Source organism: Entelurus aequoreus, linkage group LG02 (assembly GCF_033978785.1).
Source record: "Entelurus aequoreus isolate RoL-2023_Sb linkage group LG02, RoL_Eaeq_v1.1, whole genome shotgun sequence".
Taxonomy (NCBI): domain Eukaryota; kingdom Metazoa; phylum Chordata; class Actinopteri; order Syngnathiformes; family Syngnathidae; genus Entelurus; species Entelurus aequoreus.
This window is the reverse complement of record NC_084732.1, coordinates 64890539-64909544: the sequence shown is the minus strand read 5'-3', so window position 1 is coordinate 64909544 and position 19006 is coordinate 64890539. Positions and strand designations below refer to the sequence as shown.

General features: G+C 40.3%; 1 protein-coding gene across 3 annotated transcripts in view; it reads left to right on the top strand.

Annotated features, from left to right (window-relative positions):
* LOC133664145 (lymphocyte-specific protein 1-like) overlaps window positions 1-19006 on the top strand; it is a 70283-nt gene that overhangs the window by 1254 nt on the left and 50023 nt on the right. For all 3 annotated transcript variants that reach the window (XM_062068720.1, XM_062068722.1, XM_062068718.1), the window contains exon 2: window positions 13702-13845. In XM_062068720.1, coding sequence (XP_061924704.1) covers window positions 13702-13845 — 144 coding nt within the window. The remainder of the gene's footprint in view (window positions 1-13701; window positions 13846-19006) is intronic.

The window sequence follows — 19006 nt, the reverse complement described above, 5'->3', positions numbered from 1 at the left end:
CTTCCAGTGCTGTTGTTTTTAGGTTAGAGTTTGTATGCAATCAGAATTCAGCTAGCTTATGTTGCCATGCTGTACCAAATCTGCCCGGGGCCTTCAGAATCAACAATGCAGGCGTCTGTGCACTGTAAGTGAACAGGCACATACAGTTGATAGATAATTGCGATAGCCAATCAGATCACAATTTGTTGTTAGGAAGGCCTTCTAGCTGGCCTTACGCTGTGATTGGATACTCACTTGGGAGTCCCAAGTGAGTATCCAATCACAAGTTGCGAAAACAGGAAGTGGCAACAGAGCCATACGGGCCATAGAGTGCCACAGAAAATTCACTTTTTTAAACCACAAAGAAGGAGAACAAAATGTTGATTAGGTGCCAATTACAGTATATATTTGCGAGGCAATTTTCAGGAAGAATATTTAAAGAGAAACTACGTCTTGTAAGACGAGGTCGGCTGACACCGGAAGCTAGCTCAGCTGTCCAGGAGGTGAAATGGTTTGCCCGCCACTTTCACACAAATCAAACGACTACGAGTGGTACCACTGGCTTATATGGCGTCGGATGGGTGCTACAAATTGTAAGTTCAAATATTTTATTTCTTTATTATTTGTTTTATACAATTCCTTTCATTTCGACAGTACCACGTAAGACATGTTTTATTTGCTGAAGCGGGTTTTTTGCATGTTAAATGCGCCGAAAAATAGACCCTTTGTACACTGTTAAGGGGTCTCAATACTCAGTAGTGTGCAAGTGTGTTTCTGTATAGTATCTCCAGCCGTGTCCATGGGGTGACATAAATTACCGTATTTTGAGAGGTGAAGTCGGACTTAGTAGGACATCACTGAAGGCCTAGGTGAGAAACGCATGGCCCGCCACTGCTTCAATGTCTAGTATAGGATGGTTTATGACCTGTGTTGGGCCCCTCATTGTATTGTGGAGCACTAATATTGTTCACTGTCAGTGAGGGTTTTGTTCTCCAAGTTAATAGCGGAAAATGTGTGTGGCTTCACTGAAAATGTCCGAGAATCAATGGTGTCTTTTATAGCCGCAACTTCCCTAACAGCAATGACATCATCTGGCTCTGTCCTGAACTCCCCCTTGCACATGTACACACACACACACACACACACACACACACACACACACACACACACACACACACACACACACACACACACACACACACACACACACACACACACACACACACACACACACACACATTAACGCACACACACACACACACACGGAAAAAAATACAAGATCATACCTACTTGTGTAAATGATGGAAAAACTGATGCAGATGACTAAGATTAGGGTGCACTGATGCAGCTTTTTCACTTTGATACGATATCAGCAAAAATCACACATACTTTTACTACTTTGTTGCATACAATTTTTTAAAAAGTCATGTGAAATTACTCAGAGAACCATGATAGGTATGAAAAACATTAACCTGTTCGTTATTAACCGTCTGGAATGGACTTATGCTCTTTAAGTTGAAGTGGAGTGGTAATTGTTTCATTAAGTTAGGACAATGACGCAATATGTTGAATGATGCGGACACCTTTGTTACTGGATACTTTCTAATATGCGTCTGCTTTGGAGACTTTGTATGTGTAAATAACGACAACTATTTGATACTTGTTTATGTTGACAAATGTGCAGTCTTTGACACGTATTACATATATTTAGCTTGTGTGCTATTGTGTGCTTAGCTACTGTGTAGCTGCGAGTTCCGAGGAGCATGTTTGCCTGTAAATGACTTCACTAGAATACAAGAAAAGGCCAACCCCACATGCTTATTGGGGGGCATTTAGCTGTTAACTGGCTGTCCAGCTTGGCAGAAATAAACATGCTGCAGGACTGCTAGTATTGACGCTTATATTGGATATTTTACATCCAGGTTGATGTAGTAAAATAAATGCATCTTATGTTCCAGAATTCATTTTATTCTCCTTTTCTACCATTTTAACCGCATACTTAGCCACATTGTACTGAGCAGCCAGGACCCAGACATCTGTCCACTTCTCTCACCATTCTCCCATTTTTCCGCAATAAATTCTATTTCCAGTTTTATACTAATCTTCCCACTTTCCACAATACACTAACGAGGTCCATATATTCCAATATTCCAAGTTGAACCGTCTACTGTCGATACTCCTAGAATGTTTCAGTGGTAACAGGCATCAAATTAACTTGCAGTGACCTCATGATTTGGGAAAATACAAATAAAATATGGCCCCCTCTTAATAACGACCACAGCATGTTTGACTCACAGCTCAGCAGCAGAAGCTAATTCATTTTGCATGGAAGAAATAGTTGTCCGATGATGTCATCAGCTTGTTTATTGATCAGAGGTGTTGACGTTTGGTGGGAATGTTACAGCTTTGGGTAAAGGCCAACAAACAGATCAACTTTGGCAAGTTTTGCCGGGCCCTAGTCGACATTTCCAACTTTCCAGACGTATGTTCAAAATCAATGACGTGCAGTGACCTTCACATCAGGTGAGGCATTAATGCCTTTTGGGTTTTCCTTTTTTCCAACTTAAATGTATATTCTCTAATCACCGTTAATATAGATTGCTCATTAAGACGATAACAAAAGAAGGGAGTTTTCATAAAAACGTCATCAAACATTTTTAGGTCTCATTTATTTGCTTTGATAAAAGAAATCAAACATTTGGAGTCTTTCTTACCTCCTACTGTATGTGTATGTCAGGGGTGTCCAAACTTTATCCACTGAGGGCCGCACACTGAAAAATCAAAGCCAGCGGGCATTTTGATATTTTTTTATTTTAAAAACCAATACAATATATGTATAAAAAATATACATAAAGGCCTCCACTCAGGGACCCCAAAGGGTTTTGATCCAAAAAATATTTAAAATGTGTCATTATTCAGTATTATTATCTCTAGATCAACATTAGGTCTATCTGTCAATATAATGTTTTTAAAGATTTTAGTCGTATGCTCTTTTTGTCAAAGAAAACCCTGTTTTTTTATGGAAAAAACACAAAATATGCAATATTTTCACCCAATAAAATTTTTAAGTGGAATATTTCAGATTATATAATAATTGGAGCCTTAAAAAGGCCAATAACTCATAACACCATTGATTTTGATTCTTTTTTTTTTTTTTTTGAGCAATGACACTTAAAAACAAATCACACAAAAATTATTGGGGAACCAAAAGGGTCCTACTCATTAAAGTGTTAAAAAATAAATGATAATTTTTTTTTACTGTTTACATTTAACACAATAATCTTGAGATCAACTTCAGATCTATCTGTCAATTATACGTTGTATTGTTGTTTATGTTTTTTGTTTGTTCGTTTTAGGCCCTTCTTTAAATTTTTTTTAAAAAAAGCTAAATTTTTTATATGGCAAACACAAAATATGCAACATTTTCCCAAAAAAATATCTCAAAGTGCAATATTTAATGTGACGTAATTGGAGCCTTGGATAGGTCTATAATTCATAATCACGTTGATTTTGATTCATTATTATTTTTTAAAGAAAGAAACAGCCTGCATGGCAGCTTTGTGTTATTAGAGTAAACATTGCAACATTTTCTTGTTACATTTCACCTGTTTGGTCTTTAATACCACTTTTTATGTTTTAAATTTTTTTAATCGTATTTTAAAATGGGCCGTGGGGCCATTAAAAAATTACCTGCGGGCCGCAAATGGCCCCTGGGCCGCATTTTGGACATCCCTGGTGTACGTGAAGCACATGTACTATATATACCCTCCATGAAAATGTACTTTGTAAGATCACCTCTGTTTTGTCTAAAAAGGGGCCAATTGTGCAAAACCAACTTTTCTTACCTATTGGTACCTGTTTTTGTGTAATTAGGATCTGCATAAATCCCGAAAATCAGAAAAAAAAAATCAACCCATGGAGACATGGCGGAAATATTTATAATGCAATCTTGCCTTCCTTCATACTTCCTCCAAACGGGATTTTTGGAATTTGCCCAGTTTGTGACGATTTTCCCATTATTGACGTCGGCAGATATCTCCATATATAGACATAGACATAGTCTTAGACAAACTTTAATGATCCACAAGGGAAATTGTTCAACACAATGAGGGAAATTGTTCAGTTACAATGAGGGAAAGTGTAAGGATGGAAAGGACAATGCAGGTATAAATAGACTAAATATAGCGATATAAAATATAGCATATATACGTAATATTTACATAATATATGCACAGTATATTATATATAGTGATATATTATATTATGTCTATATCATATATACAATATATAACAATTACCATGTACAATATTACAGTATATGTGACAGCTGCAGCATAAAATAGAGAGTAAATCCAGCAGAAAATAGAAAATAGACATTAAAAACAAAGAGAAGTAGCTAACATAGAAGGTGTCAGGTAATAGACAGATATCATCTATGCTGTATGGCGAGTGATTATACAGCTGGATGGAGTGTGGAATGAAGGAGTTCTTGAATCGAACACTGGGAACGAAGCTGAAGGAGCCTGTTGGAGTATGAGCTCCGCTGTCCCTCAATTGTCTGGTGGAGTGGGTGGGCAGGATTGTCCATGATTGTTATAAGTACACCTCTGCATAACATTGTATCCTTATCAACATAAAAAAAAAAACAACACACCGTTTTTTCATCATCATTCACTACAGTGAAGCCAAGCAGTAAATACGCTTTTTACGTTTTACTCTAAATGCGATCCATCCATCCATCCATTTTTCTACCGCTTGTCCCTTTCGTGGTCGCGGGGCGGGGGGTGCTGGAGCCTATCTGAGCTGCATTCGGGTGGAAGGCGGGGTACACCCTGGACAAGTCGCCGCCTCATCGCAGGGCCAATACAAATAGACAAACAACATTCACACTCACATTCACATACTAGGGCCAATTTAGTGTTGCCAATCAACCTATCCCCAGGTGCAATATGGCAAAAAATAGCAATGTTCCCCGAGGTCACCCACGAGCCCCCAGGAGTGCCCACCCACTATTTGAGAAGCACTAATATATGGTAAAGTTTTACCCGAACAGCTTTGCATCGTCAATAAGCTCCTTCTGTCTCTCTTTCATCTTGTTGTGGGGCAGACTGGCTCATACAAGCACATGCATCCTCCACTGTTGACGTTTCTAATAAAAAGTAGCGTATAGTTTTGGCTTACCGCAATTTCTGGGCAATAGAGCGCACTGGTAGTCAAGCCGCACCCATCAAATTTGACAAAAAAAGTATTTTTACCTATGTTACCCATACCGGATTGTAAGCCGCAGATATATACCGGTAAGAAATATTTTGTAAATGTTTTTTTACATTGTTTAATTGTCTCCAAACAATGCCTGTCACACGGCAGTATAACAGCTGATCAAACAAAACAGACGTCATTGTCATGTCCCACTAGCTGCGGAAGCTAGCTCTCAAATCAGTTAAACACTCAATAACGCCACGGTGACATTTTGGTGAATTTACGGAACTGAAACAATACAAAAATAATGCTATTATAAGTTAATGATACTAACTCTGGTAAATGTGTTAGCATATTCGCTAATGCTAATGACACTACATCACGATCGCACGTACAAATATGTATGAAAACACTCCCACAGACATCACACATGAATTGTTTTAGTTATATTGTAAAACTTACAAACGTTGCTTGAGTGTCCGAAGAATCCTTTCGAGCGAAAACGCTATAGACAAATAGTAGACGGAATGGAATATACGTCCGGTTCAAGGCGCAAAACAGGAAGTACATTTTCATTCAACCTGCAGCACCTGCAGTGAGTGTACTTGCCCAAAAGATGGCACAATAGCACAAACAATAACACACCTTTTCAGTGTCTCTGTCGGTGTTATATGAAAACTTTTTGTTAAATCCAAAACATTATGGCCGTTAGCGAAGAAAAATCCATAAATTAGCCGCACCGCAGGATTTAAAGCGTGGGGGAAAAAAGTAGTGGCTAATAGTCTGGAAAATATGACATATCTGTCAGTAGACTCCATATTGAAGGGCTAAAAACAACATGGCTCACGGAGAAAAGGCGCAGTCAAAGTGGAGGCATGTAAATAAGTGGAGGCATGTAAATAAAGTGGAGACATGTAAATTGGCAAAGTGGAGGCATGTAAGTAAGACCACCCACAAAACGGTGGATCCTGAGGATACGGCCAGAAAGCGGCTTAAAGATGATCTGTAAAACATAATCTAGAGAACATTTTGACCAAAGAACCAGCATTTCATGTTATGTAGACCACAAGGAAATGTTTTAAATGTAGACAAAAATCATAATATGACCCCTTTAAAGTGTAGTTTAGACAAGTATTTGATCTTAGATACAGTATATAACCCTCATTCATTCATTCATTCAGCAGAGCATTAAAACAATGTTCTTGCATTGGAAAAAAAACACAAACGCTTGCTTCCTCGCTGATAAAAAAATGGTAGCAAAATGCATCTGCTTGCTCACCATTGCCCTCACATCTCCCATTGTAAACTACAAGAGACACTCTCATAAAGTGCCTACAACAGTATGTGTTGTATTAGCGGCTGGCTGTAGCAACACAACCAGGAGGACTTTGACTTGGATAGCAGACGCGCTAGCCGACGCTAGCCACCGACCGCACGGATGATCGGGTGAAGTCCTTCGTCCTTCCGTCGATCGCTGGAACGCAGGTGAGCACGGGTGTTGATGAGCAGATGAGGGCTGGCTGGCGTAGGTGGAGCGCATAGCTCTGTGAGGTCCCGTTGCTAAGTTAGCTTCAATGGCGTCGTTAGCAACAACATTGTTAAGCTTCGCCAAGCTGGGAATTATTAACCGTGTAGTTACATGTCCATGGTTTAATAGTATTGTTGATCTTCTGTCTATCCTTCCAGTCAGGGGTTTATTTATTTTGTTTCTATCTGCATTTGAGCCCGATGCTATCACGTTAGCTCAGTAGCTAAAGAGCTTCGCCGATGTATTGTCGTGGAGATAAAAGTCACTGTGAATGTCCATTTCGCGTTCTCGACTCTCATTTTCAAGAGGATATAGTATCCGAGGTGGTTTAAAATACAAATCCGTGATCCACAATAGAAAAAGGAGAAAGTGTGGAATCTAATGAACCCTTGTACCTAAGTTACGGTCAGAGCGAAAAAAGATACTTCCTGCACTGCACTGTAGTCCTTCACTCTCACTTTCCTCATCCACAAATCTTTCTTCCTCACTCAAATTAATGGGGTAATCGTCGCTTTCTCGGTCCGAATCTCTCTCGCTGCATTGTAAACAATGGGAAAATGTGATGAGTCCTTCCTCCTGTGACGTCACGCTACTTCCGGTATAGGCAAGGCTTTTTTTTATCAGCGACCAAAAGTTGCGACCTTTATTGTCGTTGTTCTCTACTAAATCCTTTCAGCCAAATTATGGCAATATCGCGAAATGATCTGCTATCCCCGTTTAAATTAAAAAAAATCATTTCAGTAGGCATTTAAAGTGATTCAGAGGAATGCTTCGATTAGCTGCATTGCTCGCCACCGAGAACAAGCTAATTTGTTTATGTTAGAATGCAGAAAAAAAACCAAAAAAACTTTTGTCTTTTGGCTCTCATAAGGATTGTGAACGATTGGCAAAATTCCAAAAACAAGTGCAGTTTCCCTTTAAGACTTAAAACAATAACAGATATTCATATTCATTCAGGCCATAAGACTCTTGAACGCATCATAATCCCCCAAAAACGGATTAACTCGCTGGACTATAAAGACAATATAACATACATCCGTAAACGTAGATACATATGCAAAAGTGCAATATATTTATCTGTACAGTAATCTATTTATATCTGCACCTTCTTTTGTAAATGCAAACACTCTACACTTTAATGCTCTTTTATCCTGCACTACAACAAGCTAATGCAAATAAATTTTGTTCTTATCTGTTCTGTAAAGGAAGTCTAAGTGTAAGTCTAATATTTAATGATGGTGAGTTAATCAATGAATGATTGGATACAAGCGGTAGAAAATGGATGGATAGATACAACCTTCCTTGACACAATGTTCAATAGTAATGTGTTTAAATTCTATTGGTTTGTATTTGTGCAGAGATCTCCAATGAGAGATTTCCATCCTCCAATGCGCTTCATCCTCCTGCCTCTGACGCTCTAGAATAAACTTGGCATTGAGTCAACAACTGCACTCCAGATGGTTCCATCACTTCCAGATGTGCTTGAACTATTAAAAAGTTATTGTTGCTATGTTCTTCCCTTGTGGAACTGACAGTTCTCAACATGTGTTTCCCCCACAGATCTAACAATGTAAACGTAACATCTCTGCACAATGCCAGGTTTCAGAGCACACGTCACACCAGAACACAAATTAAAATGATGTGTCAGCACTACAAATGCTGCAGATTGTTGCTTTCATATGTTGCAAGTTTTGGTTACTCCTTAGATTAGTTTTACTCAAAACCCGAAACAATTTTTACAATAAGAAATAATGTAAATCTCCAAGTCATATAGATTTACATCCAGAAAACAATGTGAAATACATATAAATGACAAATAAAATAGATAAATGTGCTTTTAAACATCACTTTTACCTTTATTAAAGACTCCTTTTGGTGAAGTGAAGTGAAAGTGAAATGAAGAACACCATTGTACTTTGATTTGAGCTCTTTCTTGAATTCAACAGTGTTTTTCATCTTATTTATGAAAGTGCTGGCACTCGCAACTTACTTTGGCCCCTTTGTGGAAAAGCAAGCTGTGCTTGGGTACTGGATTCTGCAAAATGAAAAGAGGGCAAACAAACTAGTTTGTTAAACACCATGTTTGGTCGTACAAAAACGGAGATGCTATACGAAACCAGGGCAACAATCTGGTAAGATTTTTGCCAAAAACTGAATCATACGAAAAGGGTACCGTACGAAAATACTTTTATCATTTTGAAAAATATGATGTCAAGAGATTTAAAATAGTGAGATTAAAGGCCTACTGAAATTTTTTTTTTAATTTAAACGGGGATAGCAGATCCATTCTATGTGTCATACTTGATCATTTCGCAATATTGCCATATTTTTGCTGAAAGGATTTAGTAGAGAACATCGACGATAAAGTTCGCAACTTTTGGTCGCTGATAAAAAAAGCCTTGCCTGTACCGAAAGTAGCGTGACGTCGCAGGTTGAAGGGCTCCTCACATTTCCCCATTGTTTACACCAGCAGCGAGAGCGATTCGGACCGAGAAAGCGACGATTACCCCATTAATTTGAGCGAGGATGAAAGATTCGTGGATGAGGAACGTGAGAGTGAAGGACTAGAGTGCAGTGCAGGACGTATCTTTTTTCGCTCTGACCGTAACTTAGGTACAAGGGTTCATTGGATTCCACACTTTCTCCTTTTTCTATTGTGGATCACAGATTTGTATTTTAAACCACCTCGGATACTATATCCTCTTGAAAATGAGAGTCGAGAACGCGAAATGGACATTCACAGTGACTTTTATCTCCACGACAATACATCGGCGAAGCACTTTAGCTACGGAGCTAACGTGATAGCATCGTGCTTAAATGCAGATAGAAACAAAATAAATAAGCCCCTGACTGGAAGGATAGACTGAAGATCAACAATACTACTATCAGGAGACACCGAGCCAAACACTGGACCTGTAACTACACGGTTAATGCTGTGCCGCCTGTCGAAGCCTAGCAATGCTGTTGCTAACGACGCCATTGAAGCTAACTTAGCTACGGGACCTCGTCAGAGCTATGATAAAAACATTAGCGCTCCACCTACGCCAGCCCTCATCTGCTCATCACCACCCATGCTCACCTGCGTTCCAGCGATCGACGGTGCGACGAAGAACTTCACCCGATCATCGATGCGGTCGGCGGCTAGCGTCGGATAGCGCGTCTGCTATCCAACTCAAAGTCCTCCTGGTTGTGTTGCTTTAGCCGGCCGCTAATACACCGATCCCACCTACAGCTTTCTTCTTTGCAGTCTTCATTGTTCATTAAACAAATTGCAAAAGATTCACCAACACAGATGTCCAGAATACTGTGGAATTTTGCGATGAAAACAGAGCTGTTTGTATTGGATACAATGGGGTACCAATACTTCTGGTTCAACCATTGACGTCACACGCAAACGTCATCATATCGAAACGTTTTCAGCCGGAAAATTGCAGGGAAATTTAAAATTGCAATTTATAAGTTAACCCGGCCGTATTGGCATGTGTTGCAATGTTAAGATTTCATCATTGATATATAAACTATCAGACTGCGTGGTCGGTAGTAGTGGGTTTCAGTAGGCCTTTAACTAATATGATAAGTAATTACTGAATCTAATTAACATTCTATGTTTTATGTTTACCCGAGCGCGGCCACCGCTGCTGCTCACTGCTCCCCTCACCTCCCAGGGGGTGAACATGGGAATGGTTCAAATGCAGAGGATAATTTCACCCCACCTAGTGTGTGTGTGACTATCGTTGGGACTTTAACTTTAACTTTAGAAAAGCCTTAGACTGATGAATTTTAATATTCTTATTTATTGCATCATTGTGACGGATCAAAAGATTGACTCATATACAGTCTCAAAAAAGTGGCTTTGTAAACAAATTGTATGTTTTCTGCCACACAAATGTGGTGTGAACGTAGGTATATAAATCAGTAAGACAGTAAGTTTATATTGTTTTTGTTTTGTTATTGTCAATAGTGTGTGTGCAAAAAGTGAAAACCAATGTAAGTTTGTAAAACTTATAAATTAAAAAAGAATGTGTTGTCAAGAAATAAAAAAAAATAAGGTTATGAATAAAAACTGTTATGATACGAAAAAGGGTAGGAATAAATAAGCTCCGCTTCCTCCTAATCCTTTTCGGACATGCTGTAATGGAAAACTGTAAATATGTGATGTATCACATTGTATGCATGTTCAAAATAAACTGACACCATAACTATAAATAACCATACGTAAATATTGAATCGGATTAATCTCTTTTTTTAATCTCACCCATTGATTGCTGAGAAATGCTTCAACTTGAGGTATTTTGTTTTGAATTCATTACATTATTGTGGCAGATCAAAAGAGTGACTTATTAGACAAACTTTGTTAGGTAATATTATGGTTACTGTTATTTTTTGTTTTGTTATTGTCAATAGTGCTGTGTGCGTGCGTGCATGTGTATTTTTTTTTTAAACTCGCATAAAGCACATTGTGTTGCAACGTGCCTGTGCATTAAAAGTGCTATATAAATAAAGACTGATTGATTGAGAGTTTGATAAATCACACAAACTCAATTACAGATTACAAGAATGATGCTAAGAAATCTGTGGCTTCGCTACTTCAACATGTTCAACTCATTCATGTATTAAAACACAAATATTGGTGGCATTATGAGTTATTAGTGCCCACATTGACTTCCTTTCATTACCTAAAACATTGGGCCACAAAAAAAAAAATCCACAAAATCGTACGTGGTTCGCTTGACCTTAAGAGTGTCTCCAGATTGTATTTAGCACTGTGTACTCCTGCCAGTCCACACGGAGACAAGCAGAGCAGCATGCTGTGCAGGATTCCACACCTGTCGCCTGTATAATAACATGCCGCCAATTTGCTCTTTTATGCACGCTCAGCGAGGCTCCATGGCAGTGAAACGAGGTGACCGACTGCAACAGGTTTGTCAACGCCTGCAAACTCAGAGGCGTGGCTCCACTCTTTTGAATTCATGCTTGCTCCTGCAGCAGGAAAACTACAGTCGTTTGTTTCTGTTGGGGATAAAAAAAATCTGGCGAATCAGCATGCTTATGGACCTTTGGGCCATACACGAGAAGACAATGTGGGGACGGCGTGGCGCGGTTTGGAGAGTGGCCGTGCCAGCAACCTGAGGGTTTCTGGTTCGATCCCAACCTTCAACCAACCTCGTCACGTTTGTTGTGTCCTTGAGCAAAACACTTCACCCTTGCTCCTGATGGGTCATGGTTAGGGCCTTGCATGGCAGCTCCCGTCATCAGTGTGTGAATGTGTGTGTGAATGTGGAAATAGTGTTAAAGCGCTTTGAGTACCTTGAAGGGAGAAAAGCGCTGTACAAGTATAACCCATTTACCATTTAATGTAAAATGGTGTTAAGTTTGTAAGAACCTGTACAATTGTATTAAGTTGTATAATTTCTTAAAAAAACAAAAACATTTAACCCTTGTGTTGTGTTCGGGTCTGTGGGACCGTTTAATTTTTTATTAAAAGAAAAATGATACAATTAATAAATTTTTCAAACTGAGACTCACTGACTTTGACTCATTTTCTGTGAAGAACATATATCAGAATACATATTTAATGACCACACACCATACACCCCCCCCCTACACATTTTTATTGTATACAAGATATCCGGGTCCACTGGACCCGGGGCTAATAGAAGTGTGGAAATTGATGTTCTGTGTATCACATGCACCCACCACACACACACACACACACACACACACACACACACACACACACACACACACACACACACACACACACACACACACACACAAGCAGGCCTAGACAGGAGGAGGACAGAGTATAGGTACACAGAACATCAGAGGGTCAAATGTGCGAGAAAATGAGAGCAGACAGTGTTGACAAACAATGTTGCAACCTTGTGTGGGAACCGCAGGTGCAGAAACACAAAAGAAGAATCCCGGTGGGATGCAGAAACTGGCAGAGAAATTTTCCGTGCAACGTTCATATTGTTGTTACTCAGCCAGCGTTTGTGGGTCTGATGGACCCGTTGCATTTTGTGGCTTTTAATGCCTCACAATCAAACACTTTTATGTTAAAATACTGAACATATGTTTATTGGGATAAGGTAAACATCTGTTCAGTATTTTATCAGAAAAGTGTTTGATTGTGAGGCATTAAAAGCCACAAAATGCAACGGGTCCATCAGACCCACAAACGCTGGCTGAGTAACAACAATATGAACATTACACAAGAGTTAAGGAATGAATGAGTATTATGTAATGCTCAGTGGCCTAGTGGTTAGAGTGTCCGCCCTGAGATTAGTAGGTTGTGAGTTCAAACCCCGACCGAGTCATACCAAAGACTATAAAAATGGGACCCATTGCCTCCCTGCTTGGCACTCAGCATCAAGGGTTGGAATTGGGGGTTAAATCACCAAAATGATTCCCGAGCGCGACCACCGCTGCTGCTCACTGCTCCCCTCGTCTCCCAGGGGGTGGAACAAGGGGATGGGTCAAATGCAGAGGGTAATTTCACCACACCTAGTGTGTGTGTGACTATCAGTGGTACTTTAACTTTTACTTTAATGCATTAAGGAATGAATGAATATTATGTAATGCTCAGTGGCCTTGTGGTTAGAGTGTCCGCCCAGAGATCGTTAGGTCGTGAGTTCAAACCCCGGCTGAGTCATACCAAAGACTATAAAAATTGGACCCATTACCTCCCTGCTTGACACTCAGCATTAAGGGTTTGGAATTGGGGGTTAAATCACCGAAATGATTCCCGAGTGTGGCCACCGCTGCTGCTCACTGCTCCCCTCACCTCCCCTAGTGTGTGTGTGTGACTATCAGTGGTACTTTAACTTTAATTCATCGCAATTAACGCAATAATTTGACGCGGCCCCCCCCCCAAAAAAAAAACTCCCACATTGCTTAGTTTAAAGCGCTACATGATGTTTGGTGCCATCTTGGAAACATTCTTCAATGTGAAATAAAGTGTTGATAGTTAACTTTTGTGTTGGTGGCTGCAGGGTGACGGTTCAGCGGAGCCTGGAAGATGCAGAGGAAGTGGAGCGAGAGCGCAGGAGGAAAGCAAGGGAAAGTCAAAGAGAAGAGCGAGGCGCTTGTTTGAATTCTCAACAGCAAAACAAGCAAACGTTCACAACCACAGCACAGTAAGTAAAGAAAACAGCATGTTAATCTATATTGTGTTCAATGATTTATTCCTTTGAAGTGATGGTGGCAGAGGGGTTAGTGCGTCAGCCTCACAATACGAAGGTCCTGAGTAGTTGTGAGTTCAATCCCGGCCTCGGGATCTTTCTGTGTGGAGTTTGCATGTTCTCCCCGTGACTGTGTGGGTTCCCTCCGGGTACTCCGGATTCCTCCCACCTCCAAAGACATGCACCTGGGGATAGGTTGATTGGCAACACTAAATTGGCCCTAGTGTGTGAATGTGAGTGTGAATGTTGTCTGTCTATCTGTGTTGGCCCTGCGATGAGGTGGCGACTTGTCCAGGGTGTACCCCGCCTTCCGCCCGATTGTAGCTGAGATAGGCTCCAGCGCCCCCCGCGACCCCGAAGGGAATAGGCGGTAGAAAATGGATGGATGGATGGAAGTGATGGGTGCATGCACACACACATTAGTTGCTCAAGCAGGGGACATACTCTATTTAATGTTCTGCTCTTCATTTTGGACATGGGATGACAAACCAAATGGAAACTTTACTGCTGAGTATCCAATCTGTTCAGTGCTGATGAGAAGTGGCAATGCAGAATGTGCACTTCCAGTCCAGTGAATCAGCTGAGACTGCTGCAGTACATTCAGCTTCTAGCTGGCTTGTCAGGGAAAACATCACCTGCAACTTTGCTCAGTAAACACCTCAGCTTTTTATCTTATGATATTTTATGTATATTGTTGTTCAGCAGCTGTGTTTTTAATATTTTCTAAAACAGAGACAGTGGCTTGTATTATGGGTTTCATTGTCAAACAGACTATTTCATATGTTCAATGCTGTGATATACAGTGTGTACTGTATATACACTCTAAAAAAAACAGGTATTGTACGAGACAAAAACATTTCTTTACCTATGGGTACATTTTTACCAATGTTCTCTCAAAAAAATAATATTGGTCTTTAAGAGGCCATAAGTATACCTTTACACTATCAAAAGGGTACACAGTGACATAGAATACACATTTGTACAATTTCAACTGTACCCTAAGGGTATCTGCTGCATTAAAAATGAGGTTCCTCATAGACAATACTATATTATTTTTAATATTATTTACAGTATTTTGTACAAATGATCCGACCTGACCTCGGATAATGATGGAATCACTAGACTTGGAGGATGTTAATTCAGTTGTTTCATTTTGTAGAGAAAAAAAAAGCAGATAACAAACATGACACAAAACAATAGTTACTTCAAATGGTAACTTTCTGGCTTTAAGAAACACTAAAATAAATCAAGAATATACATAAAATGTGGTAGTCAGAAATAATTTCATTTTTATATCAAGCACAGTGAAAAACATACAGAATCGTGAAATTTTGAGGAAATATTATGGGAATCATCCGGTAAATTTTTATTCATCAGATTAAATCTGGTCATTAGTCTGCAGTTATAAAGTAGTGTTCACAACTTGGAGAGCTGTTGCACCAGGTGGATTGACATGAAATATGTCCTTTGAAACAGAACTTGAATACACCTCACGGTGATGCTTGGACACGTCATCAGTGATAAACCCGCGGTCATAGGGTGTTTCGGGTCTTTAATCATCAGACACCCTCGCCTGGGCAACCCAGCCGGGGGTGATCAAACCCCGGCCTGTGTCCAAGTAGCGCACCATGGATCCCCCCTACGGATCCACAGCCACCGGGAGGCCATTTCTGCGGCCTCTAGGATGTTCTTGGTGGCTTTTCTCGACTGCAGTCCTCTAATGCCAAGGATTCTGAACACACGCTGTAGTGAGTGACCAGCAAAACCCCTGCACCCAATTTCGACTGGTTCACAGCGGGCTCTCCAGCCGTTACTCCGACACTCTGCAGTGAGCTCAGCGTATTTGGCCCTCTTTCGCTCATTTGCTTCGTCAATTCGCTCCTCCCAGGGGACAGTCAGCTCCAGTAGCACCACTTGCTTGGTTGACTCCGATGTTAACACCATGTCTGGGCGGAGTGACGTGGTAGCGATATTGGCCGGGAACTTGAGTTGCCTTCCCAGGTCAACATGGAGCTGCCAGTCACGAGCGGTGGCCAGGAGCCCTCCTGAGAAGTTGGGCTGGCGGCTTGCCTTCTGTCCTGCTCTGATGAAGGTGATCATGAACAAAAGAGAGGTTTATCAAACTTATTCAAACCATCATGCAATGTTTCAAAAGATGTGGATTGTTCACAAACAACATGGGAAGGTTGTAAAAGGCAAGCATACTAGTAGACCAAAAAAACAACAAAGGGTCCAGACAGCATACTTAAAGCAATATGTCTTGAAAATGCACATCAAAACAATTGAAGAACAAATTGGGGGAAAAAAACTGGAGTCACAGTCTGTGCAAGAAACTGTAAGAAAATGCCTGAAGGAAATGGGTATTAAATACAGAAAAGCTTAACGTAAACCATCATTAACAACTGAACAGAAACAAACAAGGTTCCAATGGACTAAGGAAAAGCCATTGTGGACTATGGATGATTGTATAAAAGTCATATGTAGTGATGACACGTGAATCTGAGAATAGCGACTGGGATTAGAATCAGCACCTCCAAGTCCGAGTCCATGGTTCTCGCCCGGAAAAGGGTGGAATGCCATCTCCTGGTTTAGGGAGCGATCTTGCCCCAAGCGGAGGAGTTCAAGTACCTCTCTGAGTATTGTTCATGAGTAGGGGAAGAGTGGTTCGTGAGATCGACAGGCGGATCAGTGCGTGTCTTCAGTAATGCGGACGCTGTATCGATCCGTTGCGGTAAAGAAGGAGCTGAGCCGGAAGGCAAAGCTCTCAATTTACCAGTCGATCTACGTTCTCATCCTCACCTATGGTCATGAACTTTGGGTTATGACCAAAAAGGACAAGATCACGGGTACAAGCGGCCAAAATGATATTCCTCCCATCGGTTGGCGGGGCTCTTCTTTAGAGATAGGGTGAGAAGGTCTGTCACCTGGAAGGAGCTCAGAGTAAAGCCGCTGCTCCTCCACTACGAGAGGAGCCAGATGAGGTGGTTCGGGCATCTGGTCAGGATGCCACCCGTACGCCTCCATGGGGAGGTGTTTTGGGCACATCCGACTGGTAGAAGGCCACGGGGAAGATCCAGGACACGTTGGGAAGACTATGTGTCCCGGCAGGCCTGGGGACGCCTCGGGATCTGGACGAAGTGGCTGAGGAGAGGGAAGTCTGGGCTTCTCTACTTAGGCTGCTGCCTCCACGACCCGACCTCGGATAAGCAGAAGAAAATGGATGGATGGATGGATGGATGAATGAATCTGCATTGGGCAAGGTGATGATGTTGGAACTTTCTTTTGGTAACATTCCAATGAGATTTATGAAGACGACTGCCTGAAGAAAACGTGCCCATTTCCCCAGTCATTGATAATATGGGGCGGCATGTCAGGTAATGGCAGTGGGCAGATGGTTGCCATTACATCTTCAATAAATTTGCATTGAGTTTACGTTGATGTTTTCGACACTTTTCTTATTCCACCAATCAAAACAATGTTTGGCGATGATGACTTCAGTTTTCAAGATGACAATGCATCTTGCCATAGAGCAAAAACCTTTACAACTCCATGCCTCAGACACTACACACTGTTATAAAAGCCAGAGGTGGTGCAACAAAGTACTAATAGTGTGTTGAACTAATTTTTGTTTGTTTGCTTTTCATGATTTCATAATTTTTTTTCCTCAAACTTGAGTGATCCAAAATTTTCAGTGTGCTTGATCTAAAAAGGAAACTGTTATTGACTACAACAATTTATTTTCTTGAATTGTTTTTGGTGTTTCTCAGGTCCAGAAAGTTGCCATTTTAAATTAATGTGTGTATCATTTGTTCATTTGTTTTTCAAAATAAAACCAAAACAAAAAAAATTAAATAACTTGTTTATTCAATATTTCTGACAATTAATATAGTTTTGTGTCATGTTTGTTATCTGCTTATTTTCTACAAAATGAAACAACTGAATGAACATCCTCCAAATCTGGTGATTCCATCATTTTGTTGGGTTGTAGTTAGGGAATTTAGAGCAATGATCAATAATAATGATATATAATGATAATATTTTTTCCATCATTAGTATACTTGATTATTGCTATCATCTGTATTATATTAACTTTTATTCATAATTTTTTCAATGATTCTGTTTTATTTTATTACATCATCCTGGCACTATCAGCTATTTAAGAGGTCCCTGCTATGTGAAGCACTTTGGGCTGTATAGGGTTGGGGGGTTATAACGACTGTACACTACAGTACTTTAACTGGTACAATTTCATAAAGGTACACAAATGGGTGTGGATTGAAGAGTACGGACATATCATTAAAAAAGAAGCAGCCCCAGTGAGAAGCATTGAATTATTTTAGGTACATGCTGGTACTTTTATTTTTGAGAGTGTACTGAATATACAAACTTTTAATACAATTATTTTGTGACATGAAACTACATTAGAGCAATTTTCCTGACTTGCTGGCTCTTTTGAAACAAGAATATTTGTAAAATATTATGAACATTTAGTAAAATAACGTACATTATATATTGACGTTGAATAATAGTACCAGTAGGTCTGATCACAATATTCCAGTTCACATGATAATAACTACAATGTTAGAAGTATACAGTACCTAATCATTTAGTTTTGTCTTCATGAGTTACCAGAATCATTTGTCTAATGAGTACCTCATCTCAAACAGTAGCCCACAGAGGCTCTTTGTATAATCCCGTGGAAACCTTCTGCTCCCAGGATGCAACCTGAAACTGCAGGTTCCGTCTACCACCTGGATAGAACACTCAAGGGCTCATCTACTAAGATCCAAATATCTAAACAGCTAACAAACTATTAAATTGCATGTACTATTAGTGGGCTTGTTGCATGTGATCGATTAAGACTGCATTTACGATTCATGACAAGGGCAAAAGTGGTGCAGACCGACCAAAATGAATTTGATCAACTGGACTCTCGACGCAATTGACAGTCTTTTCGACAAGGAGAAGAGGTTCGGGGGAGCCTGGCTGCCCTGATGGAACCATTGCTGCGGGGTACATGAGAGATTCCTGGAATACTTGGAGAATCATGTGCCTCTCAGTCCTTTCCATTGAGGACGTGGAAGACATCTACCTATTTGGAGCTGTGATCGCAGGG